Raw genomic sequence first — 24,858 nt, 5'->3', positions numbered from 1 at the left:
GGTGGGAATGTTAAAATGAATTCCAAGGCAGCACCTGGGCTGATGAAAAAGAATGTCATGTTTGATTGGAAATGTGTAGGTTGTGGCAGGGGCAGTTAACAGTATCTTTGCCACATATTTCCATCCCGGTCTAGAACATCTGTTACTCTCAAAATAGGATTTCTTCCTTGAATTGCTCCCACTATTGGTTACTCTTACAGAATATCAGATTAAGTCTGTCAAATATTACTTTTACTATATCATTTTCCTACTTAAAGCCCTCTAAAGATCTGTCCCCATTTCCCACACAGTAAATCTGTTTCCTTAGTCCAATAACAGTCTTTGACACTGTTTGCCATTCAGAGTTCTCAGCAGCGCTACACAGAATTGCCTCCCTGACCTATTTTTGTACCCAGAACACACACTCTGGTCTAAAAGGGCCACCAAGAGGAGCCAGGGATGGGAACTAGTCTAAATAAGAGCAATTTGAGCAACAGATCTAGGCCCTGGTACGTTTCAAGTGACCTACTTTTCAGAGTCTTGATACCTGACGTCGTTTCTTAATTCATCTCCACAATTCCATGTAGATCCCTCTTACTTCTATAGTGCTGGCACGACATCAACATTCGCTGCTAGAGTCCGTGTTGCCCAAGAAGTTACATTCAGGGCCTTTATGGTTACTGACTCACTGTCTCATTCAAATGGAGCAGTTTGGATGTGAACTAGGGTGTTAAGGTGTCTCTTAACTGTTAGATTTAAATACCAGTCTAAGGTAACAAAGCACTATAGACTAGCAAGGGAATGCAGCCGCATAAAGCACAATAAATTCTTATTGCTAATGACAACAATGAGACAAAATATTATTCCAGAATGAGGGAGAAAGAAAGTAAAACTATCATGGAAAAATATGAGCAGGTTAATTTTTCCAGCATGCTGACTGGCACCTGAGTGTCCCAAGGTTGTTGAAACTTGAAAATAAACAATTGCTGTGCACTCTGCTAGTGACTGGGCTATGATTAATAGTTATGACAATTTCTTATAGTGATGAGTCTAAAATAAAAAAAGTTTACTGTGCTCACATTTAGAACAAATTTACCATTTATAAGCCAACAAAAAAGCAATTTGAAACTTCTATGAATTCTGATCAACACGATGTAGAAAAGCTCAATGCCACGCTTGTGTAACTTACAGGAAACAGGGCTACTTGTCATTGCATCTGTGTCTTATTCTTAAGGTAAGATCAGAAATAAAAAAATTGTAAGCTTTTGCCACGTGGTCATATGCTATGAGCATTCTTTGTTAATTTTAGATGATAAGAACCGAAGGTAATCTTCCTGTGTTGTCATCCTAGAGATATCAGTCCCTGTGGCCATGTTGATAAGCAATCACCAATATGATTAGGAACCCTTTGGCTTCCTGTTCCTTGCTAATTGGTGGGGATGAGAATAGAGAAACTTTCAACTTTGAGCCAAAGTCACCATTACCATAGTCACCATTATCAACATTTGGGGCCACAAAGAATTAGCATGAGGATGTCCCCCATTTTGTAGACCTGTTTTTTTTCCCAGGCCTTTGATGGAAGATAATTCTTCTTTTCCACCGTGACCATCTCCAGAGGTCATGACTGGAGTGTAGAGGTTCCTGTGGCATCTCCATGTTTCTGGTGTGAAGGGCCCAGGGCAGGATGCCTTTGCAATACTTCTCTGCTACCAGAGGGCACCAGCCGTATGGGCAATAACTTGGTGAAGGTTCCCAATGACAGGTGTCAGGGAAGTTGTACTTGGTAAAGTTATTTAAACACTTGCTTTGGAGGAGCCCATCTAGGTTGGTTTTGGACCCTACCTACAGACGGCTGGCCTAAATAGAATTGTCTAGCTTTTTCTTCTTGAAAGCTGATTATAGCTCTAGTTTAGTTGTGAGAGGGTCATGGGGGCATACTGAGGCATGGTTGGCAAGGGGAGAGGGGGGTGGAGGAGCCATTTTTACTGCTTTGCTATTTACTGTTGAGTGAGTCAATCTGATTGAGAGGATCTGGACTGTGGCATCAGCCCAAGAGGATTCAGAAAGGAGCCATGTTGGAATCTAGACAAGCTAGAGTCCAGACTAAGATCTGCACTCACCTCACATGGAAAGTCAGCCAAGTTTCCACTGGTGAGTCTGGATTCTGTAGGCAATTTAGTGATTTCCTGTTGGCTACCCCCTACTGCTGCCTCCCTCCCACCTGCAAGCAGTCACCCATCCATAAATCCTGTCCAGCCCTGGATTTCTGCCCAACGTTCCAGAGAATTGGACTCACCAAGGAGAGCAGAATTCCCAGGATCCAGGACCAGCTGTGCTCCCAGAGGAGATGTCAGCACTGAAGGAAGGTTCGGTCCAGTGGCTGAAAGCAAGGCCCTGATGTCTTCCAACTGTGTGGGGACTCGGGGAGGATCTGTGGGAAGGCAGATGGGGAGTCAGACAGGTTAAAGCGTGAAGGCTGTGTTCAGGGGACAAGGAGAGGTGGGCATGCACCTATGTGTGTCCACGTGTGAGGTGAGCATTACTATGATTGCCTCCGGGGCCTATCAAGGTGAGTCTGAATTTCAAGCTTAATATTTGATGCCCAAAACAATAAGGTCAGTAATAAGAATCAGGTATGTTGATTTTTAGGAGTTCCTACTGTATACCACTTTATACCACAGTACCACTGGCTTCCTATAAATGTGTAGGCAAATTAAAATTATAAAAGCACTTTTAAAAAGCCAACACTTCTTCAGCATTTATTTATATGCCAAGTCCTGTGTTAAATAGTTTTCATTTCTTTTTTCATTCAACTCTTACGACATCCTTTAGAGCACTTTGTTACTGTCCCCACAGATACAGACACATCACCACAGGAATTCCTTATTTAAAAGAAGCCTGTGGGTGACTATTCCCATGAAGAAAAAGGTTTATGAAGTTGACAAAGTTAATCTTCTTTGTGGTCTGGATTTTTATGCCCAGGTAAGGACCAGATAAGCAGAACAGGGATGATTTGTGCTTCAAAATCTTACAAGGGCTGAAGTCATCAGTGGTCACAGTTAACTAGAGACCAAAGTGATAAAAATAGGAAATATAGGGGCCTGCCTGTCACTTCCACTGGACAACTAAAAAGATGAGCCCCTACTGAATCTTGTGGTGAGATGACCCGAGATTCTCCAGGCAAAGCAGCAGAATCCTGTCTCCCCACTCCTTGCATCTCCCAGGGCGGACCCCACCTTTGTCTCTAGAGCACCTGTTGGAATCTAAAGAGAAGCAGGAGTATTGCTCTCGCAAGTGATGGTCATTTCATCGGTGTTCAGTGAGGACCTATCATGTGCCTGTCATTTTTCAGATACTTCTAAGAGTGGCAAGTAAGTCACAATGGCTCGGGAGTCTGCTTCAGAAATAAACCTGTCTACTCTGCCTTGACTACAAAAGACCGTCACACATAGAAAACAATGATGAGCTTGAGATTTTATTAAAAAAAAATATATAAAATAGTTTAAAAATGATAAAGTCTTCATACATATTGCATATAACTTAAAATACTATTTATATAGTATAGGGTGAAAACATCATGTTTGGGCTCAGGAACCCTCTGTTTGAGCTGTGGCTCTGCCATTCACTACCTTGGGCAAGTCACTTAATCCCTCTGAGCCCTACTTTCCTTGTCTATAAAATGATGAGGAATCTCATCATTTCCCAGACCTAGTTTGAAATACTATGATTTTAGGAACTGATGGTGGCAGTTTACTCTAACCTAGACTCTCCTTTTCTCATCCTTTTTAATGCTCTCTTGAGAATACTGAAATTGAATACTGAGTATTCCTTCCAGAATATTAACTCAAGAAACCTTTGCTTATTTACTAAAAGCCAAAAAGGGAGGTTACATCCCATCTTCAAAACCATCAGATCTTCTTGGGCCAAGTGTCAGCCCCTCCTGATGCCCTTACAGCTTTTATCTAATTTTTCTTCCTTGGTGCATGTCCATTCGATCTTTCTAGGGAAACTATAAATTCTCCAAGGGCAGAGGTCACCTCTTAAATTTATCCTATAGCTTGAGATGGAATTTAGAGCCACATGTAATGAATGTTCATTCAATGGCTATAGGAATAAATGAATGAAAGTCTCATTACACTTCAAGTCTCCACACTACAGGTTAATCACAGGTATTGGCATGAAACCTCAGTTTTTAATATTTTTAAGTCTTTATTTTTGAGAGAGAGAGAGAGAGAGAGAGAGAGCGAGCATGAGCAGAGGAGGGGCAGAGAGAGAAGGAGACACAGAATTGGAAGCAGGCTCGAGGCTCTGAGCTGTCAGCACAGAGCCCGATGTGAGGCTCGAACTCCCGAAATGCGAGATCATGACCTGAGCCCAAGTTGGAAGCTTAACTGACTGAGCCACCCAGGTACCCCTGAAACCTCAGTTTTATACATGAAGTCCCTTGTTTAAAAATTTTTGGCCGATTAAAATAATAAAAAAAGAGACATTATTTCTATGCTCATAAAGTACTTACAAAACTAAAAATACCTCGATTCATAAACCGAGGCTTCTGATCAAGAAAAGCCCTAAACTTAAGAGTCTAAATAGTGATTTTGTTCCCCATCACGTTTGATTAAAACGGGAAGGTGTTCCGCTCGTCCAGCAACATGTTCGCAGCCACGCTGTTTTATGGTTGTGATGCTGCCAGAGCTGGCTCACGGAACAAGCACACTTCACTGGCAGACCCACAGTAGCAGCTACACATCCTAGGCTTTCATCCCGTCAGCACAGGCGACAAGCAAGCTTATTAAGGAGGAAAAACCCACAGTGAAGCACCGTAGCTCAGTGTGGGGCAAGAGTCCCTGGGCCCCGGGCTCCAGCCTCGCATGCAGCTCAGCCGGATGAAACCCAATGCAGAACAAATGACACCCTTCACGGAGCTGATCTTCTGGGGCTTTCTAAGATGACTGGAGGTTTATGTAGCCACTGGTGAGATGAAAACCCACCTGGGCCTCTCTGAAATCTGAGTGGGCAGGGGCTCGAGCCCTGAAGCTTTGGTGTAGCATCAACTGGGGGTATGGAAATGCAAGTATAAAGTTTAATTATTTTTCCCCAAAGGAAGTCTATAATGTATGTGTATGTATGTATGGGGTGTGACTATTCATATTTCCCACAGTTTTCTCTTTCTTCTTAGAAGGGTAGCTTTCTCTTGAGGAAACTAGCATATTTGCTAGTTTTAAATTTGCTTGTTTTAAAAATAAAAAGTGCTCTCATATTTGCTTGTTTAAAGGAAAAAAAAAAAAGGTAAGACAAAAATAAGCTTTTTTACTGCATCCCTCTAAGGTCCAGACCCTATGGGGAAGATTAGCCTAGGGTCCCCTGTCCAGGGGATAAAGGGGTTATTGCTCGCAACATGGCTGAGGCCAGCACTGGGCAACAGGGAATGTGGGACGATGTCCCAGTGGTTGTTATTTTTAAATACCCATGTCATGCCAAGAACTGTGTTAGACTTTTTAGCCAGGGGCTCTTCTGTTTTGGGGGGTGCTACAGTCTGAATGTTTGTGTCCCCTCAAATTCATATGTGAAGTCCTAACTCCCCAAGGTGATGGTATTAGGTGATGGGGCCTTTGGGAGGGGTGGGGTATGGCCCTCATGATTGGAATTGGTGTCCTTATAAGCGAGACCCCAGAGAGCTGGCTTGTCCCTTCTGCCATGGGAGAACACAGCAAGAAGCCAGCAGTTTGCAACCCAGAAAGGGGCTTCACCAGGACCTGACAGTCTTGGCATCCTGATCCTGGACTTCCAGCCTCTAGAAGTATGAGAAATAAATTTCCGTTGTTTATCAGCTACTCAGTTTGCAGGATTTTGTTTTAGCAGGTGGAAGGGGCTAAGACTGGGGCAGGGGTGGGGGGAGCGGTGGTGGGGTACCTGTGTAGACTTTATGTGGGCTGGACTAGGAACCTTCCGAAATTATATGAAAAATGTTACATGTATGAATTCTTCTGGAGGGGCTAATCTAGCGCTTTCCTTTGATTCTCAAAGAAGTCCTGACCACGGAAGAAATTAAAAATAACTGCTTTGCTTCTGTAGCTCTAGCTGACAACCCCCTCCTCCTATGTGGGCAATCCTCATTGTACAGGTCTCTGTGTCAAGGCCAGCATTTAAGGTTTAGTAAGGCTAAGTGAGCCAGCCAAGGTCACACAGTGAGTAAGTGCCAGGGTTCAAACTGATGTCTGCCTGGCTCCCAAGTCTGTGTTCTTTCTACTGGAAGGCCCTAAGGTGGAGAGAAGGGAAGGGACATTGCTTTTAAGTATTTAATTGGATCAGGGGAAAAGGGGGGTGGAGGGTGGGTCAGACAGTCACCCCCATGGGGTCCAGCAGGGGCAGCCAGCCTCGTGGTGTTTACCTAGGATCAGCAGCTGTGTGTTCTCCGTCAGCTCTCCGTGCACATTGGCTGCCCTGCAGGAGTAGAGGCCCTGATCTGAGGAGGACACGTCTGTGAGCAGCAAGGAGCCCTCGTGCAGATGGTGAGGGGAACCCAGTTTGCTTTTATTCCTGAACCAAGTGACTTCGGCTTCGGGCACACCTAGGAAGAAAAAAAACAATAAACTCTATCAGCTAAACACATTCAGGTGACCCCGGAGGCAGTTCTGGCGGTTCGGCGGGCCCTCCCAGGGGCTACTCTGCAGGAAGCAGCTGCCTGGGCGTCTTCTACCGTCCTTTGGCCAAACTAAATAATCTCTGACCTCTCTGTGGTCTCAAGATCTTTTCCCTTTTAAAACTCACACTGATGAGGCAGGAAGAGAGAGGCCAGTTAACAGAACAGGAAGCGGGTAGCTGGTAAAGGGCGCTTGCCAGGGTGGAAGGAAAGTACCCAAATTCTTTGCAGAAAGCATCGATAAACCTAAGAACCAGAACTATACCTCGGTGAAAAGGAACGGTTGACAACTACATGAAACAAACATTAACAGTGAGTAAGCGAAGCTAGACCCAAAAGAGTACACACTGTATGATTTCATCTCTGGAAGTGAAAAACTAAAACTGATAACATCAATCTAAGTTGTTAGCCATCAGGGTGATGGTTCTTCAGAGAGGAAGGGATGAATGGGGAGGGGCTGGAAGTAGGGCCTGGTGGCTGGTAATTCTCTGTGTCTTGACCTGAGGGCTGGTTCTGTGGGCTTGGTACCTTTATGATAGGTACCCTTTTCTGTATAGGTTATTATTACACTTCAGTAAAAAGTTAAAAGCTACAAAATATTAGTATGTTCATGGACTAAACAAACGAAAGTGCCAGAGCCTTACCAGAATTGACACCACACGTAGAAAACAAGCCTCTATTTTTTGGAGCATATGTTTTTTCTTTTTAAAAAAATTCTTGGTTTAGTTATTTTGAGAGGAGAATCCCAAGCAGGCTCTGAGCTGTCAGCACAGAACCCAACGTGAGGCTCGATCTCACAAACCTTGAGACCATGACCTGAGCCAAAAGAGTCAGATGCTTAACATGCTGAGCCACCCAGGTGCCCCAAGCCTATGTATTTTCTTAGAACAAGAAAACATGGAACTATGGTCAGTAGCACCACAGAGAAAGAGACAAAAGGGAGTGACAAAAAAAAAGTGCTCTCTCTTCAATCCAAGTTTCTTGTCTGTGAAAGAGAGTTGGGGAGTGTGTATAGGAGTTAGGATAGGGTACCTGCCTTTAGAAGTTGGGCTATGTCCTCCTCTAGGAGTGTCATTGATTGAACATTTGTGTTTCCCAACATATTCAAATGTTGGAGTCCTAACCACCTCCAATGTGATGGTATTTGGAGGTGGAGGCCTTTGGAAGTAATTAGGTTAAGATGAGGTCATGAGGGTAGAGTCATCACGATGGGATTAGTGCCCTTATAAGGAAAGACCAGAGATCTAGCCCTCTTTCTCCATCATGTCTGGACATAGTAAGATCTCTAACTGCAATCCTGGAAAAGATCTCTCAGCAGGAGCTGGATGGGCTGGCACTTGATCTTAGACTTCTCAGTCTTCGGCACTGTGAGAAATACATTTTGGACACTTAAACCACCTAGTCTATGGATATTTTGTAATAGCAGCCTGAGTAGGCTAAAACAAGGAGATGGGCTTAATTCTTTAGGAAGCTTCCCTATGGTTGACATGCTGGTAAGCAAGCCCCGGTTCAGGACGAGCTTTCTGAGATAGTCTGCTTAGAAGGCTCCATAGGAGGCTGGGCTCTGAGTGAGGTGGGAGACAGAAAATCTGTGGCATCAATTCACAGGGCTTTGGGGGGCAGAAAGCTCCATTTCTTGCACCACTTAGCCTGTTGGCCCAGCTCAAAAAATTTACTCAGAAATCTGGGGCATGTATCCAGCCTATGTTTATAATGTCAAATCCTGGTTAATGGTGGGGGGGGGGGGGTCAAAACCAGGAAGAGTCAAAGGGCTCAGTCCTTAGTCCTGTGCTGTCCTGTGTTGGGGCTGGATTCTGCCCTTGGGGCAAGGGTAGTGTTACCCTTAATGGGCAGCCTACTGGTGAGAATACAGACCTGTGTACCTGTCACTTGTCCTTGAATCTGATGAAGAATTTATCAGCAGTCTATTCTGTAACACCCAGATCAAGAGCCCTAATTATGGACCCCGGGGCACTTGCTGCTCCTGAGCTCCAGTAGCGGGAAGTGGGGTGGAGGTAGGAAGGAGGTCTCACACTCCCTCACTAATGACGAACTGCCTTGTGTGAATTCACTGGTATCCTGGTGGCTCTGCTGCCTCAGGTGGGCCTAGAGCAGTGGCTGAAGGTCAAAATGTTTGGCCAAGATCTGTAGGGCCTCCCTCCCTATTATGAGGAACAGAGGAGTAACTCTCTGGTTTTCTCTTTTATTCAGATCACCAATAATTGAGTGAGAATCACTAAGGATCACCAAATTGGCTGGAAAGAGGAGGCAGGGCAGCTGAAAGGGAGTGAAGATTTAGATACCGCATCCTTCAGGTCACATCAGGGAGAGGCATACCTCGTGATGCCTGATGCTCAAATGCAGGAAAAGGACCAGGTCGGCATGGCCTCTGAATATACCTGGACAAAAGATGCAGGTAAGGGGCAGAGAAGCTGATTTTTCATTGCAGCACCACTAGGGAGAGCAAGAGAATCATGATGCTTAGCCATGCCAGCTTGGACTTTGGACCCTGAGCTCAGTTTTTCCATTGGGGGAAAAAAAATCCACAGGATTCAAGAGAAGGCCTCTGAAAGGTAAGCTGAAGAAAACATTCCCTGCCATTTCTCTCCTGAAAGCACAAGGAAAAACGAGGCGCTACAAATCATTTTCTGCGAGTATTTCCCTCGCTATGAATTGCTCACACAGCATGTATGCTGGAATGTTCTTGCGAGGACTGCTGTGGGCAGCAAGCACACAATCCCCAATAGGAATGAAGGCTGTTCTAGAGCGAGAGAGGCCGAGTAAGAGAGCTGGACTAAGTGGGTCTTCAGTTTCACTAAGTGAAGGGGATGGGGGAGGGTGGGGGGGAGAGGGGAGTGAACACCCTCCCCACAACTGTGCTGATGGGGTGGTGTGTGTGTCTCCAGTGCCGACACTCATGAGGCTCTCTCCGCAACAAGGACAAATCCCATAGCAAGGCTCCTGCAGGGCGTCCTTCTCTGGAAGCAAGCACCTGTGATCCTCCTACAGAGGCAGAGACATGTAGGAGGAGAGCGGAAATGGGGAGGGCGAGGGAAGGTGAGAAACAAGAGGTGGAGGGAGAGAGACCTGGAGCCATTCCTCACTTCCCCAGGAAGTGGGTGCAAGCTTCTTCTATTCCTGTAACCCCATGATCTCGGGGTGTTTGCCAGAACAAGACAGGGTGCTTACCAAAAGGACAGTTCTTCAGGTGAGGGGAGGAGGGGTCTTGGGAGACATAGAAATATTCCGGATAGCAAAGAGTGGAAAGAGGTTGTCCCCAGTCTCTGTACAACTAAAACCATAGAGGTGACAGCAGTGCCGAAAGAAGAGAAATTACGCAGGAATTGTTCTTTAATACATTTATTAGCAAATCTCTGTCAGGCTCACTCAAGTATGGACCCGCGTTGGGAATTTGCTGATGGAGGAGCTGTGTCTGGTGTCACATTTTAGGGGCTTCCTGTCTGGGACTGTGGGCCTTAGGCAGAAAATGACACCAGAAAGATGCTTTAGAATCTTTGAGTTCTTTTCATGATTGACTCTGACATCTTATAAACACAGAAGAAAGGAAGAGGGAAAATAAGTGAGGCCTCATAGAGCTCTATTCTCCTCAAGAGATGACGACGACACTTGAGAAAACATCACCAGCCATTGTTGAAGCCAGTGTCCCTTGAAAAGGTACCAGATACACATGCTTAATCCTAATGTTCAGAATACCTGAACATGGGTAATGTGCAAACGTCAGGAACTGTGCAAAACATCCTGAACGTGCTAGAGGAGAAACAAACATTTGGTGAACATTTGCTATAAGCCAAACGTTTTATAAACATAATCACATTTTTCAAAGAGATTAAGAAATCTGCCTAAAGTGATGAGAGTTTGGATCCCTGAATGATTACAAGGGGACAGAGCCCCTGTCCCTTCCTACTCCTCACCCCATGACCTACTCACCTCAATCAGTGACCTACAAATGGCAGGGTGGAGATCCAAACTCCTACATTCAATGCCACAGATCCCCGTCTGTCTTCCAACATACCCGATTGCCTCTTTAAGGAAGATCAGAATTGCTACACTATTGTTTCTGCCCTGTCAAATCCTTACTTTCTACTTTGAGAGTTAACCTTTCTGCTATAACTATAACACCCGGGTTATTCTTAGGAGAGGTTTCTAGAACCCATGTGTGCTGGCTTTGGTAGCTCCCTTTTTGTTGAGAAGCTGGTCAGGTTGCGGGAGATTTTTTTTTTTTTTCTCTTTGGCTGTTGTGATGTGACCACACATTTTACTGAAAGAAATGTCTAAAAAATGACAGAAAATATACTCTACCACAGAGCAAAATACAAAGCTATGTTGTTGACAAGTTACTTGGACAGGCTCCACACTCTGGACTCCCTTGGTATGATTTCTGTCTAAAACAGCGGAGGGAAAAAACTCTGCTTTTACTTTTTCTCCTCCGTGGCGTATCTTATCAACAAAACAGTGCCCTGCCTGTGGCTTGAAAGGATCAATAAAAGTGGTGATAATGGGTTGTAACTTGATATGATTATAAGGATTAGTGCCTTTAATCTTCACAGAGCTGCTAGGTAGGGTGATGCCACAATACTTTTTAAAATCCCAGACAGGATATTCTTGCTAACCGCTTGTTACATTTGGAACGCTGCTTGGTCCTTGGCAGCCTGTCAGCATCTCGAGATGGGGTGTCCATTGCAAGGTGCTCCTTGACATGATGCACTTTAGAAGCTTCTTTGATGGCTTGGTGCAAGAAAAGGAAAGGATACAGTAACTTAAATGGCAGCCTTGGCAATTATTCTAAAGAACTGCCGAAGTCTGGAAAGGAGGTTTTCAGCCTTCCACACTTATCCACACTGACGGTGGCAGACACTGGCAGCTGTTCATAAAACCTGTTTTCTTCTTTTTCCTGGGTACCCCTCTAGGCTACACTGTTCAATATCCTTTGTAGCGGTGAGTGACCATGTGGCAAAGAGGCACTGTGAGAAGTGCCAATGCGTGCTGGTTCTAGGTGTGGCCCTCAAAAGCCTTCTCAACCACCTTCCACGTTTTGTTTTTCCCCTGTTCTGGTTGACAGGTTAGAGATAACCCCTGGGGACACCTTGGAAGGCATATGTTGAAAATAACAGAGCCGCCAGCATCCCACGACCCTGAATGACTGGGTGGGGCAGCCACTCTTTGGACTCTTAGCTAAACAACGATAAGCTTCTATTGTGTTTGACCCGTTATACATTTGGGGGTCTACTTCTTATCAGAGTCTGGACTATCCTAATGAATATCCTGCCCATCACTGATTCCTCAACTGTTTATTTCTATATCACTAGTCCTGATGATTTTACCCACTAAGCTCTTGCAAAGCCTCCTTTGCTCTTAGGATAAAATCCCAAATTGTACCATAATCTATGAGAGCATGTAAGAGGTAGCCCCTGCCTGCTGCCCTCCACCCTCCAGACACATGTCGTGCTACTTTCTTCTCTGCTCTCTGTACTAGAGCCATACCAGCCATATTCTACGCCTTTAGATGAAGCCTGTTCTTTCTACCTCAGGACCTTTGTACATGCTAGTCCCAAATGACTGAAACACTCCCTCCTCCCCTAACCCTTTATCTCCTACCAAGTTTTTTGAACTCAAATAGAGAAAAAGTGTGTGAGTAGTACAGTGGTTTGGATCACTTTTCAAGAAGACTGCTCATCATACTCACTGCTTAATATTTTTTATGTTTAAGCGTTGGGAAGAATTTGTGAGGCTGCATCTTACAAATTGAACGCATATATGTACAAAAAGTTATTTAATGAGAAATGGCTAACAACTCTAACATGTAAGGACAGAAGTTAATCTACATAAATTATGTCATATTCTGAATATAGACTATAAAATAGCCAATAAATTATACCCGAAGAAAGCCACAGAGCCACTGTATTAGTAAAGTAAAAGTCATTCCTAATGCCCTTGAGTGTCACAACACTTTTGACTGGAGACTCAGCTCAAGGGTAATTTCTTTGTCCAGCAAATTCACAGACCAACTGTGTAATCAAAAGTAGTCTTTTTCCCACCACTCTGAATAAATATCTTATTTAACAAAAGGCATAATGACAGAGATACACAGGTTCATTTTGGTTAACCATGATGAACACAAACGGTTCTATGAATAAAAATAAAAATAAAGACTGTAATGTGCCCAGCCAGGCAAAAACTGGGCGCGACCTGAGACCTCATGATAAGGTCACCAAGAGTGAGTCTCTGGATGTAGTCAGGGAGACAGGGCACCAGGTGGCATGGAAGAATTGGCCAAAGCTGGTTTCAATGCCCCCAGTTCCCCATGGTGAATACTTCCTTGCCTGGATTCTGGTTCTCTCAGTCGCCTTTAGGTGCCCACTTCCTTGTTGCGCTGTCCTTGATCCCCATTCTTCTACTCCTACCAACCTCACCCATCAAGAAGAGAGCCGGCATGGTCCATTTTATCTCCAGTCAGTGCTCTGTCGCTGAGGCATGTGCTCGAAGTGACCAGGTGAGGAATGATGGTTCTGCACAGAAGGCCTTACCTGCACCAGCAGTCCCTGCACAAAGGGCAGCCCTGTCAGAGGTTTTATCTGACTCTTCATCTGGGACTACAGGGCCTGAAGGGGTGTGGCTGTGGAAGGTTTCCTGATGAGGCTGGACATGCAGGCCAAGGGAAGCTTTACAAAAAGAAGCTAATGTAGGATGACAGAGATTTATATTTCTGATTTCCTGGAGCTACCAGAATATTTCAGAGAAAACCAGCCTGGCCACTGTTTGGAAACAAAATGCTTTAGAGTAAGATCTTCCTCCTACCTATTTGAAAATGGGTTATCTGCTCTTGCACTGTTGGTGGGAATGCAAACTGGTGCAGCCGCTCTGGAAAACTGTGGAGGTCCCTCAAAATATTAAAAACAGATCTACCCTGTGACCCAATAATAGCACTGCTAGGAATTTACCCAAGGGATACAGGAGTGCTGATGCATAGGGGCACTTGTACCCCAGTGTTTATATAGCAGCACTTTTTTTTTTAATACATGAAATTTATTGTCAAACTGGTTTCTTTACAACACCCAGTGCTCATCCCAAAAGATGCCCTCTTCAATGCCCATCACCCACCCTCCCCTCCCGTCCACCCCTCATCAACCCTCAGTTTGTTCTCAGTTTTTAAGAGTCTCTTATGCTTTGGCTCCGTCCCTCTCTAACCTTTTTTTTTTTTTTTCCTTCCCCTCCCCCATGGGTTTCTGTTAAGTGTCTCAGGATCCACACAAGAGTGAAAACATATGGTATCTGTCTTTCTCTGTATGGCTTATTTCACTTAGCTTAACACTCTCCAGTTCCATCCACGTTGCTACAAAGGGCCATATTTCATTCTTTCTCATTGCCACATAGTACTCCATTGTGTATGTAAATCACAATTTCTTTCTCCGTTCATCAGTTGATGGACATTTAGGCTCTTTCCATAATTTGGCTATTGTTGAGAGTTATATAGCAGCACTTTCAACACTAGCCAAATTATGGGAAGAGCCTAAATGTCCATCAACTGACAAATGGATAAAGAAGATGTGGCTTATATATATAATGGAATACTACTTAGCAATGAGAAAGAATGAAATCTGGCCATTTGCAGCAACATGATTGGGACTGGAAGGTATTATGCTAAGCGAAATAAGTCAGGCAGAGAAAGACAGATACCATATGTTTTCACTCATAGGTGGATCTTGAGAAACTTAAAAGAAGACCATGGGGGGAGGAGAAGGGAAGAAAAAAGTTACAGAGAGGGAGGGAGGCAGGCAAACCATAAGAAACTCTTGGATACTGAGAACAAACTGACGGTTGATGGGGGGTGGGGGAGAGGGGAAAGTGGGTGATGGGCATTGAGGAGGGCAGCTGTTGTATGGAAACCAGTTTGTCAATAAATTATATTAAAAAAATGAAAATGGTCTATCTGGCTCATAAATCCTAAGTGGAGGTAAAGCCTCTGGTAATGGGGTAGAGATTGGAGATCGAGAAAGCCCCAGAACAGGGTGCCAATGCCTGTCCACTGTGTACACTGAGCATGACTGGGTAACCTGGGTTTGGGTGTGCCACAGAAGAGTACAGCCACTGAGGACAACAAGCAGGGGACTGTAGCTGGGCCCCGGTACAATGCATTTCTCTGCATTGTGGCAGTGAAAACCCTTAGGGTAGATGTCACCAAGTAGTGGTCCACAGGAAGGGAAGATCAGCATCTGGGTTTTGTAGGATTTTTTTTTTTTTTAGGTTTATTTATTGAGAGAGAGAGAGAGAGAGAGAAAGAGAGAGCAGGGGAGGGGCAGGGAGAGAGGGAGAGAGAGAATCCAAAGCAGGCTCCACACTGTCAGTGCAGAGCCCAATGAGGGGCTTGAACTTATGAACCATGAGATCATGACCTGAGCCAAAATTAAGAGTTGGGCACTTAACTGAGCCACAGGCACCCCTGTTGTTTTTTAATTGGAGGTAAGTATCTTTATAAAGAGCATACTACCACCCCCTACTGTCTACCACTCCTCCACTTTCCTCTGACTTTCTGTTCCCTATAGGCCTCTGGGTTTGCAAGGCCAACTGGAGGGCAATTCCTGTATCACCACTCCTAACAGCACCGGATGTTTTCATCAATGACTCCTACCCACTTTTGATGAGAGTAAGCTCCAGATTCCTGCTGGTCTTACCTCTGCCATCTCTCTCATGTTCCTCTACCCTTTACCTTTCTATCACCAGTGCCCTGAGTTCAGGCCCCCATTACCTCTTCTCTAAACTTCTCTGACAGCATTTTTTTTTTAAGATTTTATTTTTAAGTAATCTCTCCACCCAACATGGGGCTCGAACTCACAGCCTTGAAATAGAGTCACATGCTCTATTGACTGAGCCAGCCAGGTGCCCCAACTACTATGACAGCTTCTTAACGGGCCTCTCTGTTCCAGTATTTCCTATCTTCAATCCATTTTATGCACTGCTGTTGGCTTCGTCTTCTGGAAGTATGGCTCCTTAATGTCACTTTCCACCCACCTTTTTCTGAACTCCTTGGCCAAGCATTTAGGGTCTCCCATGGCGTAGTTACAACCCACCTTCCTAAAGTTTAAGCTCCTACACACCATTTCTGTACTCTGGGCTCCAGCCAGACCAAAGCACATACTGTTTGCTTCTATCTTGGGGCTTTCTTACTTCCATGAATTTTTCACACTCTTTTGTTCACTTGGAACACTCTTTGCCCCCATCTTTGCATGTTCACATTCTATCAGTGTGCAAGGCTGAAATAAGAAACCACCTCATCCCAGCCAGAATTCATCTTTCCTCCTCTAAACTTCTGTAGCCTTTTCCATTTTCAGGGTGACTGAGGCTCTTTCCTTAGCTTTCCTACTAGCCCTGAGTCCCTGAGAATAGAATCTGTATTTATCTTTGTATCCCCTCACCTAGCACAAGGCTCCATTAATATTTGAACAGATGAACTAACACATGAATACATTTCTCACCTGCAACTTGGCAGTTAATGGTCACATTCACTCCTTGAACTGTTTTGATGGTGCTTCCTACATCAGCTGTGATTTCAGGCTCCTCAGTGTTGATCACAGTCACTCGTGATGTCTTCACTAGTGGCTTTCCTGAAAGTGGGAAGGAATGTGAGATTTTACTAAATGGTGGCAATGGGCTTGGGTCATTCACTTGAAACATGGGATGACCCACAATGAATAACTAGCATACCAAGGCTTTTCCCACTAACCACGTTTTCCTTTGAAAAAATTGTAACTGCACAATATAGCAGCCATCCACCCACCTGCTCGCCCACCATAGAACTGTCAGAAAAAGAACAAAGATCGAAGAATCTGAAGATGGAGAATAGTATCTAACAAGCTGGGATGATTTGTGATTTGTGCATTTTATCGTTAAATTAATAAATGATAGTATATATTCTATTTTAAAGGCTTATTATTTTTTATGCTTTAAAAAATGTTTATTTATTTATTTTGAGACAGAGAAAGACAGCGTGTGCACAAGCAGGGGAGGGGCAGAGAGAGAATCCCAAGTAGACTCTGCATTGTCAGCACAGAGCCTGATACGGGGCATGATCCCATGAATTATGAGATCATGACCTGAGCCAAAGTCAAAAGTCAGAGGCTTAACTGACTGAGCCACCCAGGTGCCCCAAGGGCCTCTTGTTTTCAATCAATTTTTTTACTTTGAGATAATTATACATTCACATGCAGTTGTAAGAGATAACACAATCTTGTGTACTCTTTACCTAGGTTCCCCCAATAGTAACATCTTATAAAACTATAGTATCATAACTAGGACATTGACATTGATAAGTTAAGCTAAAGAACATTCCCATCACTAAAGGAGCCCAAATGCTGCCCCAGCCCTGCCTTAATCCTTTGGTAACTCTTAATCTCTTTTCCATTTCTAAAATTTTGTCATTTCAAGAACATTATAAAAATGGAGTCCTATGGTACTCTAATTTAAAAAAAAATTTTTTTTTCCACTCAGAATAATTCTTTGGAGATTATATGGGGTCTCTAATGGTACCATGGTTGTGTGCTTGCTTCACTTGTTGAAGGACATCTGGGTTGTTTCCTGATGTGTCTATTTAAATAAAGCTGCTATAAATATTTCTGTACAAGTCTTTGTGTGAACATAAGTCTTCATTGATCTGGGATAAACGCCCAGGAGTGCCATTGCTAGGGCATACGGTAGTTTCATGTTTAGTTTTTAAAGAAACTGCTGAACTGTTTTCCAGAGTGGCTATATCATTTCACATTCCCATCAGTAACGTATGAGTGATCCAGTTTCCCTCCATCCTTGCCAGCATTTGGTGTTGCCATTAGTTTTAATTTTAGCCATTCTGATAGGTGTGCAGTGATATCTCATTGTGGTTTGAGTTCCCATTTCCCTGATGCTACTGATGTTGAATATTTTTTCACGTGCTTTCTTGCTGTCTTTATATCCTCTTTGGTAAAATGTCTCTTCGCATCATTTGAGCAGTGTCTAACTGGAATATTATTTTCTGTTGAGTTTTGCAAGTTCTTTACATTCTAGATATTAGTCCTCTGTCAGATACGTGGTTTGCAAAGACTTTCTCTTACTGGTATTGTGACAGTATTTACGTTAAACTACTGTATCAATCTGGGGAGAATTGACATTCTATGTTGAATCTTCGAATACACGAACACTGTATGTCTATTTATTTAGATCTCTTTTAACTCCTTCCATCAGTGTTTTATGGTTTCTGACACACACGTTCTATATACATTTTGTTAGATTTATACCTAATTATTTTGATTTTTTTTGAGGGATGGTAAATTACATTGTATTTTCAATTTCACTGTTCACTGACAGTACATAGATATACTGCCGATTTTTGTATACACTGTAACCTTGTTAAACTTACATGTTAGTTCCAGGACTTGTTGTGGGTGGATTTCTTATAATTTTCTAAGTAGGTGATCATTTTGTCTGCAAATAGTGTTATTTCTTCCTTTCTGATCTGTATGCCTTTCATTTCCTTTTCTTGCATTATTTCACTGGATAGAGCTTCCAGCCCTGAGTAAGAATGCTAGAACTGAATAAGAATGCAGAGTAAGAGTGGTGATAGTGGGTTTGGGGTATGACGAGTGATTTTTAATTGATACTTGGACATTTTCATACGTTATGCAAATCTGGATCTTATTTAAGCCTACTGTTTTAGTTGGCTTTCTCTGCAACCACTAAGGTGGGGGAGCAGGGAAGGGCTACCTTATTACTACCCAATGGAAATAGAGGTCCAGATTCTCCAGCTGCCTCCTTTGTCACTCAAATGGGGGACTCCTCTGTCGAGCAGAGCAGTGGTGGGACTTCTGGCTCCCCACATGGTCTCTCCTGGCTCCACTGTGGGAGGGCCCTTAGTGCTGTTGGGTAGTAGGTGAAAGTCCTGACTCTCCAAGAGGCCTTCTGTAACACCACCCCAGAGTAAAGGGTAAAGAAGGTGTCGCAAGGTGAGGGTAGAATTCCAGGTTCCCAATGTGCTTTCTACCCTGCTTTTCACCCTGTGGGGATGAAATTTGTCTTTTCTGACACCACATCCATGAGGGTACTGAGGAACAATCACTTCAGATCAGATGAGGTGAAGTCTAGGTTCCCCACTCAGCCTTTGCTGGTGTGGGTGGCAATGAATCATGGTTTTTTGTTTTGAAGTAGAGCTTCCCAAAAGTTTTCTGTCTGGTTAAGCCACCCCTTTCCCGGTCCTCTGGCTAGAGAGAGAGGTCTTCGGTTGAGGCATTTTTTTTGTGTTCCCATTGCATCTGTGGATGGCTGGCTTCTTCAGCTCTGAGTTTGGGAGTTAGGAGGCAAAAAGAGAAGCCAAGGAGGTAACAACTGTGTAGTACCACAGTCCCCAAGGTCTCTAGCCAGTCTGCTTTTTCCTCTCCACCTTTGAGTCTTCAGTTTATGTATAGTCGCCATGGATTTTAATTGTATTTAACAAGAAGAATGGGGACAAGTGCATGTGCGCCACCTTCCCGGAAGTAGAGTTTCTGTGTACGTGACATTTTAATGGGCCTTTATCAGCTGGGGCTAAAAATCCAGCACTTTGTGTACACGGCCACAAGATACAGTTAAAAGAACCATTTATTAAGCACCTCGGGGAAATAAGGGTCCACATGAAATAATATTTTATGTACCCTAAGCTTACTTCTTTGTAAGCCAAATGGATTTAGTTTTGTTTTAACCATTTAATAGGCAGGACACTACAAGGTTGTTCCCTCTTCTGTACCTTCATTAACTGTGAAGAAACCCCTAACTCAACAATGCCATTTAACTTGCTTTTTATACTTTATGTTTTCTCCCTCATCTATTTATCCATCATTCCTGCCTGCACTGTCACACAGCCTCCTGTTACAAGCTGTCCTCTTTCTTCTCCTCTTCCCTTTTAACTGTGCTCTAGGTATAGGTTGTTAAGCTCATTAAAACTATGTTCCAAGGCAGAAGCTTGAGTAAGGTCTGAATACGTGCATAGGCTTTCCATCCTTATTTTGACTGTTTAGGGGTCTTTTTCCTTATCTTACCTGTATGTACTCCATATATACGAGACTGTGTAAGACCTGAAGTGGAGATGAGTGACTTTGAACTATGATGGTTTCCAAGAATAACACAGGGTGATAATAGGGGAATAATCTGGAATGACAGTGAATAAATCCCAGCGTATTTTCCTTACCTCCCTACCTGCAGAAAGCTCCCTGCTCTAACTCCAAATATACCTTAAGCCTAACCCGCCCCTCTGTCGCTATAATCTAATGTTGTCACCTTCTCTGGCTGGGCTGCAGCACAGCCTAACTGATCTCACTTCCACCTGTCACTATAGTCTCTTCTTGTGACAGCTACAGTGATCTTTCTCAAACATGAATCCGATTATGTAACTCTTCAGTTTAAATTATCCAGTGCTTTATCAGTGCGCATAAAACAAAATTTCAAACTCCTTTTCACAACCAACCGTGTCCTCTATGGGTTCAGGCCCAACTGTCAACCTCTCCTACCTCACTGGAGCCACACTCCCCATCAGTCACTGCTCTGGCCACACTGACCTCCTTTCTCTTCCTAAAACATTGGCTCATGTACCAGGGGTCTTCCCTTTTCCGACAGTCTCTAGGTACAGACTTCTGCATGGCTGTCTTCTCCAGTTGTTCCTCAGGTGCAAATAATATCTCCTACTGGGACCTTTCCTAACCACCCCATCTAAATCAGGCATTCCTTTATCCCTGGCCAGTCATTATGTCTCTTACCACCAACTTCATAAGCAAAGAAATATCCGAATTTATCATTTATTTGTGTATTCTCTGTCCCCATCCCTCACCAAGTAACCTCCAAAAAGCAGGGATCACATCACTCTTGTTCTCTTCTTTATTCCTACTGCCTAATCCGGGCACATTGGTAGGTCCTCAATCAATATCTAGTAAGTGAATATATGTGTGCGTTTTGTATGCTATGTGTAGTCTGAATTTGTTTTTGCTTTTGCAACAACCACGAGGCAGGTAAAGTACTTTTTTTATGTAATCAAAGAATTGAGGTTCAGAGAGGCTTCACGGATTGCCCAAGATCACAGAGCAGCAGGTAGTAGGGGTAACCTAGATTTTTGACCTAAAGTCTGGTGCTTGTTATACGGAATCTCCAATCCTTGTCTGTGGACTGGCTGTCTCAGAACTCCCTGGGTACTTATTAAAAACATAATCTTCCTGCTATAATACAAATTGCCTCACTGTGCAATAAAAACAACGGTGCCAATGGAGAAAAGTAGGTAAGGGACCAGAGAGTTTCAGGCTTACAATTACTAAGTTATTTTTCCTATAGGAATTTTAATAATAAAGTTTTTTTTATAGCTGCAAGTGTATAGCTATAAAATTCAAATGTCACTGAATTAAATCCAGCCCTTAATTAATTATATTGAGTTTTTGCTCAAAAGTAATGGCCTTTCGTCCTGTCACTAGAGGTGCTCTCATTTGCAGAGGCTACTTGTACATTTCTCCCTACCTTCATGATCCATTGTTAAGACAAATCACGTTACCCAAGTATTTGTAATTATAAAATACTGTTTCTTTCTCTTTTTTTTCTTTTTAATGTTTATCAATTTATTTTGAGAGAGAGAGAGAGAGAGAGAGCTTGAGCAGAGGAGAGGCAGACAGAGAAGGAGAGAGAGAGAATCCCAAGCAGCCTCCGCACTGTCAGCACAGAGCTCCACATGCGGCTCAAACCCATGAACTATGAGATCATGACCTGAGCTAAAATTAAGAGTCAGATGGTTAACCAACTGAGACACCCAGGTGCCCCTGAAAATAATGTTTATCAACCTCTTACATCTATTAGAAAAAGCTTGTATATATTACTGAGTCCCATTCCAGACCTGCTAAATTTGAATCTTAGGTGGTTTAAAACCAGCACACAGGGCAACAACTTTGACTTGGGACACAAAGTTTCTCCCTACCCCAAGAGTAAGGCAACCGTGAGATGGTTTTAGGTCCCTTTGATTTACTCCACCGTGGTTCCCAAGGAAACAGATTCATCCAGTGTGCATAACCATGCCATTCCAGTATACAGGAGAAGCTTCGCCAGTGACAGAGTTCAGACTTCTGATAAAGTTTTCTGTCCTGGAATGGAAGCTATAATCTCCATTTTCAACAAGTTCATAGGTAATTCTGATACACAGCCAGGTTTGAAAATCAACAAATTACACTCTTCTGTAACTGATTTCTCTGATTCTGGTGAGTTGGAAAGATTTCTTTTAAGAGAACTTTGCTAGTTCCTATTTGAAAATTTCAAGTTGGACCTTGATTTTAATGGTCAGCTAACAACAACAACAACAACAACAACAACAGCACCACCAGCAGCAACAACATGAACCTATTCTAGATCATCTGGATGATGACCTAATAAGTGAGTGCTGCTAAGCGTTGCCATGCCTAGGTTTGTGTCTGATTATATTCACATTAATGAGTTTGACTTGAAAAAAAATTTTTTAAATGTTTATTCATCTTTGAGAGACAGAGAGAGACAGAGCATGAGCGGGGAAGGGGTAGAGAGAGGGAGACACAGAATCCGAAGCAGGCTCCAGGCTCTAAGCTGTCAGCACAGAGCCCGACACAGGGCTCGACCTCACAAACTGCAAGATCATGACCTGAGCCGAAGTTGGACGCTCAACTGACTGAGCCACCCAGGCGCCCCTGAGTATGACTTTTAATTATGGAAGTTAATTAAAACGAAAAAAAAGACTAGAGATGCACAGAGGGAGTGAGATGATAAATTAAATGTTTGTGCTAAGACGATGCTCAAAAACAAAAGTCATGGCATGCTGTACTCAGAATGGCTTTCACAGTAGGCAAAACAGAAAAGTCCCACGGGACTTGGGCTGTGACTGCAGGGCCTCTGCAGTGTGAGGGGTACCTGGGCTGTCGGGCTGGTGGGCACATGCTGCTGGCAGCTCTTCCCTTCTTCAAGTCAGCATCAGCCAGCAGAGTAAATTCACGCTCACTGATGTAAACTGATAGGGTTTATAGATTAGGCTTTCCTTTAATCTATGCATTTCTCTTACAGCTGACTAAGAGCGAGAGAGAAGGAGATTAAGCCTAGTTATACATGCCTAAGAGAAACAAAGAAGTGGAAACAAAGGCAAGTGTTTCCATTTACTGGGCCTAATATGAGGAATCAAGCCCGTCCGAGAGAGTCAGACCTAGAAACAGCAGCATGAAAGGAATCGTTTTTGCTCAGGTCAGATCTCATACCCCTTAGCTGTTGGATCATGGTTCCTGTTAGAAGTCATGTGGAAGAGGGGAGATAGAGCCTCACTAGTGATAAGCAAGGGCAGCCCTTGTCACAGGGTGAACGTGAGGCACAGCTAAACCCGTGTGTCGGTATCCAATGGTGTGCTACCTTGTGATGCCTCTACAGCAGAGGAGTTCGGCCACCCAGGCACTGTCCTTACCCTGAAGGATGAGCAATGGAGAGACAGGTATGGATAAATGAGCAGCCCCAGGAGCAAATGCTCAGAAATACATTCCTGGGTGTAGCCTAGGTTCTGGCTCATGCCTCTTTCCCGCATGTGTGGCTCTGGGTAAAATCAAAACCCAATGGGAAAAAATCTGAACATATGTGCCTGAAAAATATCTTTGGCCCAGTATAAAGGTGATTGAGAGAGGAGCCAGAGGAGATGGAAGGTTTGTTTTTTGAGTGCAGCCAAGAACAGAGAGCATTGTGAGTAACTTTTTCTCAGGGCCCAAGTCCAGGCCTCTGCTAATAGGAACTTTGTTTTTAACAGCATGATGCCTTCCATTTTAGAAGCTCCGGCTGAGGCAGATTTACTACTAACCAACTCCTTTCTTCTTCTCAGTCACACAGCTAGGTCACTTCTCAGCCTCTTTGCAGTTAGGTGTGAGCAAGGTACCAAGTTCTAGCTGATGGAATGCGAGAATACCACTTCTTGGCCCTACCTTTGAAATCCATCCTGAGCAATGATTTATTTCAGACTTTATGTGAACAAGAAACAGTCTATCATATTTAGCCATCATATATTTGCGGGGTTTTTTTTTTTTGTTGTTACAGTAGTTAGCAAGTGCTGATTAATCCAGGCTTAGTGAATATCTGTTAACTCACTGAATGAATCAAATGGGTCCTTCTTTCAATTCTCCTAACCTTATGAGTCACAAACATCATTTGAAAATGGTTCTTTACTATTGTGAGCCATCAAAAGTGAATCATACTTCAAAGACTTGAGGTTCTTACTGTGTAGCTGGAGGCAATCTATGCTGGGAAATGTGCATGTACGTTCATTCCCAGGCAGAATGGGACATGTTGAAGATGACTGTGGTACAGGGCAGTGACAGAAATGGGAACTGTGGGCGGTGGGTTTAGAGACTACCTGAGAGCTCCAGAACGGATGTGTCAACGGCACATAGGTTTGAGATTCTGAAGCCTGAACTAGCGATTGGCAGAGTCCTCCTAGGGTACCATTCAGGTATGGACTCTGGGTAACGTGCATGAGGACTGAGCAGCAAAAAAAAAAAAAAAAAAAGCATGATAAACTAGTGATGTCTACAGTGGGCATGGGCACGAGAAGGGGCAGCCCACACATCAGGTGTCTGGACTCCATCACTGAAGAGTGACCTTAGGCAAGTTATTTAATCTCTTTGTGCCTTGGTTTTCTACTTCTATGACTGCAGAGAAGAATAGACACATTAATGTATGTAAAGCTGTTAGAAGGATTCCTTAGCACAGTATGAGGTTTGAATAAATGTTAGCGATTATCGGCATCAGATCTGCAAAATGGGAGGAAATGCTGTGACGGCGTTGGGAACTTCTGGTAAACTAAGAAGAAAGCAAGTTTAAAGAAAATAAAGAGGAAATGAACAAGAAAAAAGAGAAGGATCAAATCTGTTAGTGAGAAGGAACTCAACTGTTTCAATTTTGAAAAACTGTGAAGGTTTCAGGATAATTACAAAAAGAAGAAATTTAAATACGATGGATTCTCCTGAAACTGCCATCAGCATCTGGACAGACACAGAGAGCTTAAAAGTCACCCCGGGGTTGGTCTTGTTGGAGACCCCAGAAAGCATCTACTTGCAGAGAAATGAGACTGTGTATGCTAGGCTGACTTGCTGGGGACCCCTGCAGTACAGTTCAGGAAGCCAGCTGTGATAGCCACAGTGGCCCCAAAATCTCAATTCAGGAGAAAGGTGAAGAAGGTAGTGACACCCACTAATGAAAAG

At 43.6% G+C, this 24,858-nt stretch overlaps 1 protein-coding gene across 1 annotated transcript in view; it reads right to left on the bottom strand.

The window, feature by feature from the left end:
• The window catches only part of ADAMTSL1 (ADAMTS like 1), a 376,924-nt gene that overhangs the window by 68,419 nt on the left and 283,647 nt on the right, over nucleotides 1-24,858 (bottom strand). Inside the window, exons 21-23 of the mRNA XM_007098528.3 lie at nucleotides 16,111-16,239; nucleotides 6,368-6,547; nucleotides 2,276-2,410 (exon numbers count right to left, since the gene is read on the bottom strand). Of these exons, the coding sequence (XP_007098590.2) occupies nucleotides 2,276-2,410; nucleotides 6,368-6,547; nucleotides 16,111-16,239 (444 nt within the window). The remainder of the gene's footprint in view (nucleotides 1-2,275; nucleotides 2,411-6,367; nucleotides 6,548-16,110; nucleotides 16,240-24,858) is intronic.

The sequence above is a fragment of the Panthera tigris genome, chromosome D4 (assembly GCF_018350195.1).
Source record: "Panthera tigris isolate Pti1 chromosome D4, P.tigris_Pti1_mat1.1, whole genome shotgun sequence".
In the NCBI taxonomy this organism is placed as follows: domain Eukaryota; kingdom Metazoa; phylum Chordata; class Mammalia; order Carnivora; family Felidae; genus Panthera; species Panthera tigris.
This window is presented reverse-complemented; position numbering and strand designations above follow the sequence as displayed.